The sequence below is a fragment of the Panthera tigris genome, chromosome B4, assembly GCF_018350195.1.
Source record: "Panthera tigris isolate Pti1 chromosome B4, P.tigris_Pti1_mat1.1, whole genome shotgun sequence".
NCBI classification, from domain to species: Eukaryota; Metazoa; Chordata; class Mammalia; order Carnivora; family Felidae; genus Panthera; species Panthera tigris.
In genome coordinates this window covers 120,994,616-121,008,836 of record NC_056666.1, presented here as the reverse complement: position 1 = coordinate 121,008,836, position 14,221 = coordinate 120,994,616, and the positions used below count along the sequence as shown (strand labels likewise).

Genomic DNA, 14,221 nt, shown 5'->3' with positions numbered 1-14,221 from the left:
TTATGATGGGGGTCAGGTTTTTTCAGATGTATCATGGATAAATTTTTTTTTAAATTTTTTTAAATGTTTATTTCTGAGACAGAGCATGAGTGGGGGAGGGGCAGAGAGCGAGGGAGACACAGAATCCGAAGCAGGCTCTAGGCTCTGAGCTGTCAGCACAGAGCCCGACGCGGGGCTCGAACTCACAAACCTGAGATCATGACCTGAGCCGAAGTTGGTCGCTCAACCAACTGAGCCACCCAGGCACCCCGGATAAATGGTTTCTATAAGTATTTATCCAAGTTCTAAGCCAATAATTTACAAAGTAGCGTTTTGTGTTAAAACCCATTTCAAACTCAACCAACTGAGCCACCCAGGCACCCCGGATAAATGGTTTCTATAAGTATTTATCCAAGTTCTAAGCCAATAATTTACAAAGTAGCGTTTTGTGTTAAAACCCATTTCATAAATTAGGTATTACCTATATTTTCAAATGATATTGCTATGTTTAAGGGGAAAGTGATAGGATTTTAATACACGGTTTTAAAAAAAAATTGACATATTTAGTCATTTTCAGATCAAGAGGCAGTGTTTTAATAAGCTACACAGGTTTCTAGAAAGACTTGACAAACAGGTATCTTGAAAATAAATGTGCTTGGTAATCACTATGTAAAAATTTGTGGTTATAGGTCTTTTAAATAGTGGAGCTGGGCCAAAATAATTTTAATCCTTGTGGGTTTAAGTATTTTGTGGGCACATATCTAGGCATATTGACTCTATAACAAAAGTAGTAGTTGGTTTTATTTTGGGGAGGAATGATGGAGACTTGTTTGCTTTTTTTTTTTTTTTATGTAGAAGACTGGAAATGATTAAGGTCATATGACTATTAGAATTTAACGTGTGTCGACATGGAGAAAATTTATTTTCTGTCTTTATTATCTAGTTAATTGCACTAAAGCGGAAGGTATTTCCGAGAAGGAGGATACAGAAAGAAGCTAGTCTCGATCGAATCAGGGTATAAAAGATCTTCATTTGAAAATCATCTACCTCAGCATTCACTGAGCATTTTAAAACTCGGCATCACAGAGATGTCTTTGTGACATCAGCCAGCTTGGCCTGAAGAAGGAAAAGCATCCAGTACAATACTTGTTTTGTGGTGTGAATATAGCCTACTGACCAGTAATTGTGTAACCAAGACATGGAAAACTTGTGTGTTGAGCAGCTCTGGACTGGTTTTACTTTAAAGCATTTGCTCCTGGACCCATCATTCTTTTACTGAAAAGGCTCACTGACAAGAGACAGCTGCTAAGTTCCCATAGCAACCATTGCCAATTAACTTTCACATGAGAAGCCTTGGCTAGCTTGGGAGCCATTGCTAAGAGAACCCAGTCTTTGCATTCCAAAGCCTTTTGCTGTGGTTTTACATTTTTGGATTTTTTTGTTTTTCCCATTTCCTATTTTTAAAATAAGTAGCTACTAAGTTAACTAGTTACCCTTGCTTCCGAAAATAATGAATTGGGATATCTAAACACATTTTTATAAATGTTATTTAAATAATGCAACAATACCACCTCCTACTGGCAATACCTAAATTATGGATTTTATTAACATTTAAGACTGTAAGTGGTCAACTACTGAGGAGATCAATGACTGACATCTGAAGTACTTTGTGCTTGTTTACTTCAGCCCCTAAGAATGTGATTTCATGTGGAGGCCTAATTACAAAGGGCAGGGGTTAAGTAGCAGAGCTACCTTTCAGATGTAATTATGTTTTGGAAATGTACATATTCAAACAGAAGTGCCTCATTTTAGAAATGAGTAATGCTGATGGTACTGGCACATTACAGTGGTGTCTTTTTTAATACTCAGTATAGTTCTAGTAGCTATCTCTTTCAGCTGGTTTCATATAATGCAGGGGTCAGCAAACTTTCTGTAACAAGCCACATAGTAAATATCTGCAGGCCATATGTATCTCTGTTGCATATTCTTCTTTATTGTTTAGGTGTTTTTTTTTTTTAACCTTTAAAAATGTCAAAACCGTGTTTAGCTTGCAGCTGTACAAAAACAGGCCACCAGCTGAATTTGGCCCACAGGCCATTGTTTGCTGACCACTGGGATAGAGAACTAGTATTTTTATGTATGAGTAAGCCCTGATGTTCAGCTCTATTTTATTTATATCATTATATGGTGGATTTCTGGAGACCAGATTCCGTAAGTCCTTTTTGAACTCTAACAGGTATTTTAGATCATGATCTCAACAGTATTCTTTCAAAATGGCACACATATTTTGTAAAAAAAACTTGTAAATACAGTGTTTGTGCTACAAGAGTTATGTATTTCAAAATGTGAAATCTCATAAAAACTTACATTTTGTCTGATGCTTTGATTTTTAAATCTTTGAGGAATGAGTTTATTGTTATCCAGAGTCCATAATCACTTGAGTGCTTGTACAGTGTATCAGTGTCTACTGAACACTACTGATAATAAATGGAAAGTAGTGTAGGAAGGTAGTACTATAACATACTGGAGAATGTCCTTTTATAGGGGGGAAAATAAGTTCTAAATGGGATTTATTATACAGTAAAAATTTAGGATGTATCTGGGTATTCTAAGCATGAATTTATTATAGAAAAATTGTAGAGAAATGAATGGGTGTACTGGAGATTCTGTAGTTAAATGAACAGTCCGTATCTAATTAAGAACATAACAGATAATGTGATAGAAAACAGAATCCTAGAATATTCATAGAACCATTCATCTAAATGGTTCTGTAGAATTATCAGAGTGGAAGAACCTCAGAAGCTGATGAGTTTCAAAAATTTTAAAGCCCCAGAACCATTAATTCAAATGAAATCCTACCGAAGACTAGTGTGTAATATAGAAGGAAAGCTCCTCATCCTGCTTGACCCCAAGCTGATGCCTCCAAACTCTCAGCCTTGATAGGAAAAATTTTCAAAATGACTCCCTGGACTACCCGTTGCATTTTATCATCAAGGACACCAGAGTTAGGAAGATTATGTGATTTGTCTAAGATCTCACAGTCAGAAGTATATGTAGTCAGACTTCTGGGATTTGATGGACATTGTTTGCTACAATTCAGCTTTCTCCTAAAATGTGGGAGGCAGTACCTGGTGTTTACCTCAGAGACTTATGGTGATGATTAAAATAAATGGCAGATGTAGTATACCCAGTACAGTGCCTGGGAAATGACTCCTGCCTGGTAATGTCAGTGGTGATGATGGCAGGGTGAACGTGTGTGTGTAAAGGACTGCTATCTAGACCAGGGGTGAGGTTTTTCATCCCATTTCATTGGGATGAAATGATTACATTGCCCTTAGCTAAGAAAGTTATACATATTCTCATTAAAAAAAAAAATTAATTTTTTTGCCTACCCTGTTTCTCTGAAACTATTTTATTTTTTGAGAGAGCAAGAGTGCACAAGCAAGAGAGGGGGAAAAGGAGAGGGAGAGAATTTTAAGCAGACTCCATGCCCAGCAGCCCCTGATGGAGCCTGATGTGGGGCTCAAAATCATGACCTGAGGTAAAATCAAGAGTCGGATGCTTAACACACGGAGCCACCCAAGTGCCCCCGAAAGTGTTAATTTTTAAAATTATATCTACATATACCAAAAAGCATACAAAGTATGATGAGTAACAGCTCAAGGATTTAAAAGGGAAGTATAATCATAACTCAGGCCAAGATATTTAAGGAAGAAACAGCATTGATCCCACAAAAATCTAGATGGTAGAAAACAAAGGAAACACCATCTAACCTCATCCGTTGAGGTGAACACAAAGCCTGGCTCAGTTACCATAAGAGAGGAAAACCACACACCATCTTATCTCATAAGAATCCCATATGAGGGGTGCCTGGGTGGCTTAGTGGGTTAAGCATCTGACTTCCGCTCAGGTCATGATCTTGCAGTTTGTGAGTTCAAGCCCCACGTCGGGCTGTGTGCTGACAGCTCAGAACCTGAACCCTGCTTCAGATTCTGTGTCTCCTTTCTCTGCCCCTCCCCCACTTGTGCTATGTCTCTCAAGAATAAATTAATGTAAAAAAAAAAATCCCATATGAAAACTAAGCCAGATTCAGTTATCCTTCAAAGGGGAACAACTCTTTTTATTGATCAAACTGAGTCCACTCAGGGAATTCAAGGTTGACCCAACATTTGAAAATCGGCACAGGTTTTGGGAACGCAAACTGGTGCAGCCAGTCCGGAAAACAGTATGGAAGTTCCTCAAAATAGTCAAAATAGAACTACCCTACAACCCAGCAATTGCACTACTAGGTATATTATCCAAGAGACACAGGTATGCTGTTTCAAAGGAGCACATGCACCCCAATGTTTATAGCAGCACTATCAACAATAGCCAAAGTATGGAAAGAGCCCAAATGTCCATCGATGGATGAATGGATAAAAAAGATGTGGTATATATATATATACACACACACACACACACACACATACATACATACAGTGGAGAATTACTCGAAATCAAAAAGAACAAAATCTTGCCATTTGCAGCTACATGGATGGAACTAGAAGGTATTATGCCAAGCGAAATTAGAGAAAGACAAATATGTAACTTCACTCATATGAGGACTTTAAGATAAAAAAACAGATGAACATAAGGGAAGGGAAGCAAAAATCATATAAGAACAGGGAGGGGCACAAAACTGAAGAGACTCTTAAATATGGAGAACAAACAGCGGGTTACTTGTGGGTTGCGGGAGGGGGGCTCATCTAAATGGGTAAGGGGCATTGAGGAAACTACACCTGAAATCATTGTTGCACTATATGCTAACTTGGATGTAAGTTAAAAAAAATAAATTTAAAAAAATAAGTAAAAAAAGAACCGAAAACAAAAAAAGAAAATCAGTACAGTTTACATCAGGACTGACAACTGCATGACCATCTCAATGGACCTTTTTTCAAAAAAGATTATAAAAAATTTAAAAGTAGAGTCTAGCATAGGACTTCCATCTGTTCAACAGTTACCAAGATTTTGCCAATTTTTTTGAGCTATTCTTTGTTTTTCTTTGTTGATATATTTTCAAGTAAATCCCAACTTCATGGAGTACAAAGTCTCAGTAAGGAGAGGTGAAGGAGCTTCTTGTCAGTCTTAGTTGCTCCTTCTTCCACTTGCCCTAATGACAGCTACATCTTTGTAAACACATTGTGTGTGCTAAATGCTTTATGTTCATAATCCCATTTCATCCTCCCCACATCCCTACGTTATCATTGGGACCTAACTAGTTTAAGTGGCTTGCTCAAGGTCTGTAACTATTAAGTGGCAGCATCAGCTTTTGACCCAAGTGTCTCCAAAATTAACTCTTAGCCACTAAGATACAAAAAGGGACAAAAAGAAGGTTCAAAAAGAACAACCCACTTAAGGGATAAACAAGGGTGGAGGAGACAGATACCCTGCCAGGACTGTTGTTCAACACAGCCCAACCCTGCCTTGTATGTCAGCATTTCTCCCCAATAGTGGGGTCGTGGCAGCTCCTGGCTCATATCTCTCATAGAGGCAGGAAGTTTCCTCTCTGGCTCCAGTATAGAAAACATTGATGGAGAGGAGTTACTGTGATTTGTGCCTACTTCTATAGACAGGCAGATGGAGACTTTTACCAAAAGAAAGAGGGGAGGGGTGCTGTGGTGACAAACACTAGCTTCACAGAATAAAGTTTGGGTACATGTGGAAGATCAATTCCCTGGGTTACTTAAGTTGAAGGCAAGCTGTCATACTTTAAAAAAAAATTAGAGGAAGGCTTCTGGGAAGATGGTGGCATAGGAGGATGCTGGGCTCACCGTGTCCTGCGGATCACTTAGATTCCACCCACACCTGCCTAAATAACCCAGAAAATCCCCAGAAGACTAGAAGAATGTATTCTCTGGAGCCAAGCATAGACGAGAGGTCCACGGAAGAGGGTAGGAAGGACGGAAAGGTGGTGTGCACTACACAGACTGGTGGGAGGGAACCAGGGCGGAGGGGCAGCCCGCTGGCAAAGCCGAGCCCCCGCGTCTGGCTTGCAAAAATGGAGGGGCCGGATGGAGTGTGTTCTGACAGCAAGCGGGACTTAACATCTGGAAGGTTATAAGTTAACAGATCTGCTCGGAGAACGGGAGGGCTGCAGGACAATGGGAGGGAAAGTTGTTAAGCCCCGGACAACAGAGCACAGCTTGGCAGGGAACAAAGGTGCTCGCCAGCGCCATCTCCCTCGCCCATCCCCCAGCCAAAATCCCAAAGGGAACCAGTTCCCGTCAGGGAACTTGCTTGCACCGCACAAACACCCAACACTGTGCTTCTGTGGATCCATCCCTCCGGCGGGGGGGCAGGTCTGACTCCCTCCCGGTGCAGCAGGGCCCCTCCTGAAGTGGATCACCTAAGGAGAAGCGAGCTGAGCCTACCCCTCCCGCACCTGTGCACCTTGCCGATCCACCCCAGCTAATACGCCAGATCCCCGGCACCACAGCCTGGCAGTGTGCAGGTAGCCCAGATGGGCCATGCCAGCCCACAGTGAATCCCGCCCCTAGGAGAGGGGAAGAGAAGGCACACACCAGTCTGACTGTGGCCCCAGCGGTGGGCTGGGGGCAGACATCAGGTCTGACTGAGGCCCTGCCCATCAACGCAAGTTATTCAAGACAGCACAGGGGAAGTGCCCCGCAGTCCCGCACCACTCTAGGGACTATCCAAAATGACGAAACGGAAGAATTACCCTCAAAAGAACCTCCAGGAAATAACGACAGCTAACGAACTGATCAAAAACGATTTAAACAAAATAACAAAGTGAATTTAGAATAATAGTCATAAAATTAATCGCTGGGCTTGAAAACAGTATAAAGGACAGCAGAGAATCTATTGCTACAGAGATCAAGGGACTAAGGAGCAGCCAGGAGGAGCTAAAAAATGCTATTAATGAGCTGCAAAATAAAATGGAGACGACCACAGCACGGATTGAAGAGGCAGAGGAGAGAACAGGTGAACTAGAAGATAAAATTATGGAAAAAGAAGCAGCTGAGAAAAAGATTAAAAAAATCCAGGAGTATGAGGGGAGAAATTAGAGAACTAAGCGATGCACTAAAGAGAAATAATCTACACATAATTGGTATTCCAGAGGAGGAAGAGAGAGGGAAAGGTGCTGAAGGTGTACTTGAAGAAATAATAGCTGAGAACTTCCCTGATCTGAGGAAGGAAAAAGGCATTGACATCCAAGAGGCACAGAGAAGTCCCTTCAGACGTAACTTGAATCAATCTTCTGCACGACATATCATAGTGAAACTGGCAAAATACAAGGATAAAGAGAAAATTCTGAAAACAGCTAGGGATAAACATGCTCTAACATATAAAGGGAGACTGATAAGACTAGTGACGGATCTCTCTACTGAAACTTGGCAGGCAAGAAAGGAATGGCAGGAGATCTTCAATGTGATGAACAGAAAAAATATGCAGCCGAGAATCCTCTATCCAGCAAATCTGTCATTTAGAATAGAAGGAGAGATAAAGGTCTTCCCAAACAAACAAAAACAGAAGGAATTCATCACCACTAAACCAGCCCTACAAGAGATCCTAAGGGGGATCCTGTAAGACAAAGTACCAGAGACATCGCTACAAGCATGAAACCTACAGACATTACAATAACTCTAAACCTGTATCTTTCTATAATAACACTGAATGTAAATGGACTAAATGCGCCAACCAAAAGACATAGGGTATCAGGAGGAGAGGGAAGATGGCGGCGTAGGAGGACGCTGGGCTCACTGCGCATCCTGCTGATCACTTAGATTCCACCTACACCTGCCTAAATAACCCAGAAAACCGCCAGAGGATTAGCAGAATGGAGTCTCCAGAGCCAAGCGCAGACGAGAGGCCCACGGAAGAGGGTAGGAAGGGCGGCGAGGCGGTGCGCGCTCCACGGACTGGCGGGAGGGAGCCGGGGCGGAGGTGCAGCTCGCCGGCCAAGCAGAGCCCCCGAGTCTGGCTGGCAAAAGCGGAGGGGCCGGACAGACTGTGTTCCGACAGCAAGCGCGACTTAGCGTCTGGGAGGTCATAAGTTAACAGCTCTGCTCAGAAAGCGGGAAGGCTGGAGGACAAAGGGAGGGAGACCTGCTGAGCCCCCGGACGACAGAGCTCAGTTTGGTGGGGAACAAAGGCGCTCTCCAGCGCCATCTCCCCCGCCCATCCCCCAGCCAAAATCCCAAAGGGAACCGGTTCCTGCCAGGGAACTTGCTCGCTCCTCTGCGCAAACACCCAACTCTGTGCTTCTGCGGAGCCAAACCTCCGGCAGCGGATCTGACTCCCTCCCGCTGCCACAGGGCCCCTCCTGAAGTGGATCACCTAAGGAGAAGCGAGCTAAGCCTGCCCCTCCTGCCCCTGTGCACATTGCCTACCCACCCCAGCTAATACGCCAGATCCCCAGCACCACAAGCCTGGCAGTGTGCAAGTAGCCCAGACAGGCCACGCCACCCCACAGTGAATCCCGCCCCTAGGAGAGGGGAAGAGAAGGCACACACCAGTCTGACTGTGGCCCCAGCGGTGGGCTGGGGGCAGACATCAGGTCGGACTGTGGCCCCGCCCACCAACTCCAGTTATACACCACAGCACAGGGGAAGTGCACTGCAGGTCCTCACCACTCCAGGGACTATCCAAAATGACCAAACAGAAGAATTCCCCTCAGAAGAATCTCCAGGAAATAACAACAGCTAATGAACTGATCAAAAAGGATTTAAATAATATAACAGAAAGTGAATTTAGAATAATAGTCATAAAATTAATCACTGGGCTTGAAAACAGTATAGAGGACAGCAGAGAATCTCTTGCTACAGAGATCAAGGGACTAAGGAACAGTCACGAGGAGCTGAAAAGCGCTTTAAACGAAATGCAAAACAAAATGGAAACGACGACAGCTCGGATTGAAGAGGCAGAGGAGAGAATAGGTGAACTAGAAGATAAAGTTACGGAAAAAGAGGAAGCTGAGAGAAAGAGATAAAAAAATCCAGGAGTATGAGGGGAAAATTAGAGAACTAAGTGATACGCTAAAAAGAAATAACATACGCATAATTGGTATCCCAGAGGAGGAAGAGAGAGGGAAAGGTGCTGAAGGGGTACTTGAAGAAATTATAGCTGAGAACTTCCCTGAACTGGGGAAGGCAAAAAGCATTGAAATCCAAGAGGCACAGAGAACTCCCTTCAGACGTAACTTGAATCGATCTTCTGCACGACATATCATAGTGAAACTGGCAAAATACAAGGATAAAGAGAAAATTCTGAAAGCAGCAAGGGATAAACGTGCCCTCACATATAAAGGGAGACCTATAAGACTCGTGACTGATCTCTCTTTTGAAACTTGGCAGGCCAGAAAGGATTGGCACGATATCTTCAGTGTGCTAAACAGAAAAAAATATGCAGCCGAGAATCCTTTATCCAGCAAGTCTGTCATTTAGAATAGAAGGAGAGATAAAGGTCTTCCCAAACAAACAAAAACTGAAGGAATTTGTCACCACTAAACCAGCCCTACAAGAGATCCTAAGGGGGATCCTGTGAGACAAAGTACCAGAGACATCACTACAAGCATAAAACATACAGACATCACAATGACTCTAAACCCGTATCTTTCTATAATAACACTGAATGTAAATGGACTAAATGCGCCAACCAAAAGACATAGGGTATCAGAATGAATAAAAAAACAAGACCCATCTATTTGCTGTCTACAAGAGACTCATTTTAGATCTGAGGACACCTTTAGATTGAGAGTGAGGGGATGGAGAACTATTTATCATGCTACTGGAAGTCAAAAGAAAGCTGGAGTAGCCAAACTTCTATCAGACAAACTAGACTTTAAATTAAAGGCTGTAACAAGAGATGAAGAAGGGCATTATATAATAATTACAGGGTCTATCCATCAGGAAGAGCCAACAATTATAAATGTCTATGCGCCGAATACCGGAGCCCCCAAATATATAAAACAATTACTCATAAACATAAGCAACCTTATTGATAAGAATGTGGTAATTGCAGGGGACTTTAACACCCCACTTACAGAAATGGATAGATCATCTAGACACACGGTCAATAAAGAAACAAGGGCCCTGAATGATACATTGGATCAGATGGACTTGACAGATATATTTAGAACTCTGCATCCCAAAGCAACAGAATATACTTTCTTCTCGAGTGCACACGGAATATTCTCCAAGATAGATCATATACTGGGTCACAAAACAGCCCTTCATAAGTTTACAAGAATTGAAATTATACCATGCATACTTTCAGACCACAATGCTATGAAGCTTGAAATCAACCACAGGAAAAAGTCTGGAAAACCTCCAAAAGCATGGAGGTTAAAGAACACCCTACTAACGAATGAGTGGGTCAACCAGGCAATTAGAGAAGAAATTAAAAAATACGTGGAAACAAACAAAAATGAAAATACAACAATCCAAACGCTTTGGGACGCAGTGAAGGCAGTCCTGAGAGGAAAATACCTTGCAATCCAGGCCTATCTCAAGAAACAAGAAAAATCCCAAATACAAAATCTAACAGCACACCTAAAGGAAATAGAAGCAGAACAGCAAAGGCAGCCTAAACCCAGCAGAAGAAGAGAAATAATAAAGATCAGAGCAGAAATAATATAGAATCTAAAAAAACTGTAGAGCAGATCAACGAAACCAAGAGTTGGTTTTTTGAAAAAATAAACAAAATTGACAAACCTCTAGCCAGGCTTCTCAAAAAGAAAAGGGAGATGACCCAAATAGGTAAAATCATGAATGAAAATGGAATTACTACAACCAATCCCTCAGAGATACAAACAATTATCAGGGAATACTATGAAAAATTATATGCCAACAAATTGGACAACCTGGAAGAAAGGGACAAATTCCTAAACACCCACACTCTTCCAAAACTCAATCAGGAGGAAAGAGAAAGCTTGAAAAGACCCATAACCAGCGAAGAAATTGAATTGGTTATCAAAAATCTCCCAACAAATAAGAGTCCAGGACCAGATGGCTTCCCAGGGGAGTTCTACCAGACGTTTAAAGCAGAGATAATACCTATCCTTCTCAAGCTATTCCAAGAAATAGAAAGGGAAGGAAAACTTCCAGACTCATTCTATGAAGCCAGTATTACTTTGATTCCTAAATCAGACAGAGACCCAGTAAAAAAAGAGAACTACAGGCCAATATCCCTGATGAATATGGATGTAAAAATTCTCAATAAGATACTAGCAAATCGAATTCAACAGCATATAAAAAGAATTATTCACCATGATCAAGTGGGATTCATTCCTGGGATGCAGGGCTGGTTCAACATTTGCAAATCAATCAATGTGATACATCACATTAACAAAAAAAAGAGAAGAACCATATGATCCTGTCAATCGATGCAGAAAAGGCCTTTGACAAAATCCAGCACCCTTTCTTAATAAAAACCCTTGAGAAAGTCGGGATAGAAGGAACATACTTAAAGATCATAAAAGCCATTTATGAAAAGCCCACAGCTAACATCACCCTCAATGGGGAAAAACTGAGAGCTTTTTTCCTGAGATCAGGAACACGACAGGGATGCCCACTCTCACCGCTGTTGTTTAACATAGTGTTGGAAGTGCTAGCATCAGCAATCAGACAACAAAAGGAAATCAAAGGCATCAAAATTGGCAAAGATGAAGTCAAGCTTTTGCTTTTTGCAGATGACATGATATTATACATGGAAAATCCGACAGACTCCACCAAAAGTCTGCTAGAACTGATACATGAATTCAGCAAAGTTGCAGGATACAAAATCAATGTACAGAAATCAGTTTCATTCTTATATACAAACAATGAAGCAACAGAAAGACAAATAAAGAAACTGATCCCATTCACAACTGCACCAAGAAGCATAAAATACCTAGGAATAAATCTAACCAAAGATGTAAAAGATCTGTATGCTAAAAACTACAGAAAGCTTATGAAGGTAATTGAAGAAGATATAAAGAAATGGAAAGACATTCCCTGCTCATGGATTGGAAGAATATTGTCAAAATGTCAATACTACCCAAAGCTATCTACACATTCAATGCAATCCCAATCAAAATTGCACCAGCATTCTTCTCGAAACTAGAACAAGCAATCCTAAAATTCATATGGAACCACAAAAGGCCCCAAATAGCCAAAGTAATTTTGAAGAAGAAGACCAAAGCAGGAGGCATCACAATCCCAGACTTTAGCCTCTACTACAAAGCTGTCATCATCAAGACAGCATGGTATTGGCACAAAAACAGACACATAGACCAATGGAATAGAATAGAAACCCCAGAACTAGACCCACAAACGTATGGCCAACTAATCTTTGACAAAGCAGGAAAGAACATCCAATGGAAAAAAGACAGTCTCTTTAATAAATGGTGCTGGCAGAACTGGACAGCAACATGCAGAAGGTTGAAACTAGACCACTTTCTCACACCATTCACAAAAATAAACTCAAAATGGATAAAGGACCTGAATGTGAGACAGGAAACCATCAAAACCTTAGAGGAGAAAGCAGGAAAAGACCTCTCTGACCTCAGCCACAGCAATCTCTAACTTGACACATCCCCAAAGGCAAGGGAATTAAAAGCAAAAATGAATTACTGGGACCTTATGAAGATAAAAAGCTTCTGCACAGCAAAGGAAACAACCAACAAAACTAAAAGGCAACCAACGGAATGGGAAAAGATATTTGTAAATGACATATCGGACAAAGGGCTAGTATCCAAAATCTATAAAGAGCTCACCAAACTCCACACCCGAAAAACAAATAACCCAGTGAAGAAATGGGCAGAAAACATGAATAGACACTTCTCTAAAGAAGACATCCGGATGGCCAACAGGCACATGAAAAGATGTTCAACGTCGCTCCTCATCAGGGAAATACAAATCAAAACCACACTCAGATATCACCTCACGCCAGTCAGAGTGGCCAAAATGAACAAATCAGGAGACTATAGATGCTGGAGAGGATGTGGAGAAACGGGAACCCTCTTGCACTGTTGGTGGGAATGCAAATTGGTGCAGCCGCTCTGGAAAGCAGTGTGGAGGTTCCTCAGAAAATTAAAAATAGACCTACCCTATGACCCAGCAATAGCACTGCTAGGAATTTATCCAAGGGATACAGGAGTACTGATGCATAGGGGCACTTGTACCCCAATGTTTATAGCAGCACTCTCAACAATAGCCAAATTATGGAAAGAGCCCAAATGTCCATCAACTGATGAATGGATAAAGAAATTGTGGTTTATATGCACAATGGAATACTACGTGGCAATGAGAAAGAATGAAATATGGCCTTTTGTAGCAACGTGGATGGAACTGGAGAGTGTGATGCTAAGTGAAATAAGCCATACAGAGAAAGACAGATACCATATGGTTTCACTCTTATGTGGATCCTGAGAAACTTAACAGAAACCCATGGGGGAGGGGAAGGAAAAAAAAAAAAAGAGGTTAGAGTGGGAGAGAGCCAAAGCATAAAAGACTGTTAAAAACTGAGAACAAACTGAGGGTTGATGGGGGGTGGGAGGGAGGGGAGGGTGGGTGATGGGTATTGAGGAGGGCACCTTTTGGGATGAGCACTGGCTGTTGTATGGAAACCAATTTGACAATAAACTTCATATATTGAAAAAAAAAACAACTGAGAACAAACTGAGGGTTGATGGGGGGTGGGAGGGTAGGTAATGGGCATTGAAGAGGGCATATTTTGGGATGAGCACTGGGTGTTGTATGGAATTTGACAATAAATTTCATATATTAAAAAAAATAAAAAATAAATAAATGTTAAAAAATTATAAAAAATTGATTATAATACAGTGAACCTTATAAATTTTTTTTGGAAAGATTCAAAGAAATGTTTGCAAAGCATCAGTACAGTACCTGCCACATAATACTCCCTAAATGGTTCACAATTATGGTTATTATGGTTCACAATTGGTCCTACGTTGTCTTTCTGATCTGCTTTTCTTCCCTTGCCAGTCTCACCCCTACCCACACTGTCAGCCACACTGCATTTTCCCAAACATGTTGTGCACTGTTTTGCCTCTGTACCCTTGCAGATAATATTATTGGTTTACCTGTCTTTTCCTTGCTTATCTATCCATTAAACTCCTACTCTTATGTCAAGGTAGTAGTCCATCATCAGTAATCCATCTAATGAGAAGTTTCCTAAGAGACTGACTATATCGCCTTAGTTCTTTAAAGCAATGAAAAAGGAACCAAGGGATGAAATATTT

General features: G+C 41.4%; 1 protein-coding gene across 3 annotated transcripts in view; it reads left to right on the top strand.

The window, feature by feature from the left end:
• Positions 1 to 2,373, top strand: part of GNPTAB (N-acetylglucosamine-1-phosphate transferase subunits alpha and beta) — a 72,745-nt gene extending 70,372 nt beyond the window's left edge. For all 3 annotated transcript variants that reach the window (XM_042993013.1, XM_042993015.1, XM_042993016.1), the window contains one exon: positions 923 to 2,373. In XM_042993013.1, coding sequence (XP_042848947.1) covers positions 923 to 1,000 — 78 coding nt within the window. In that variant the 3' untranslated portion in view covers positions 1,001 to 2,373. The remainder of the gene's footprint in view (positions 1 to 922) is intronic.
• Positions 2,374 to 14,221: the final 11,848 nt, after the last annotated feature.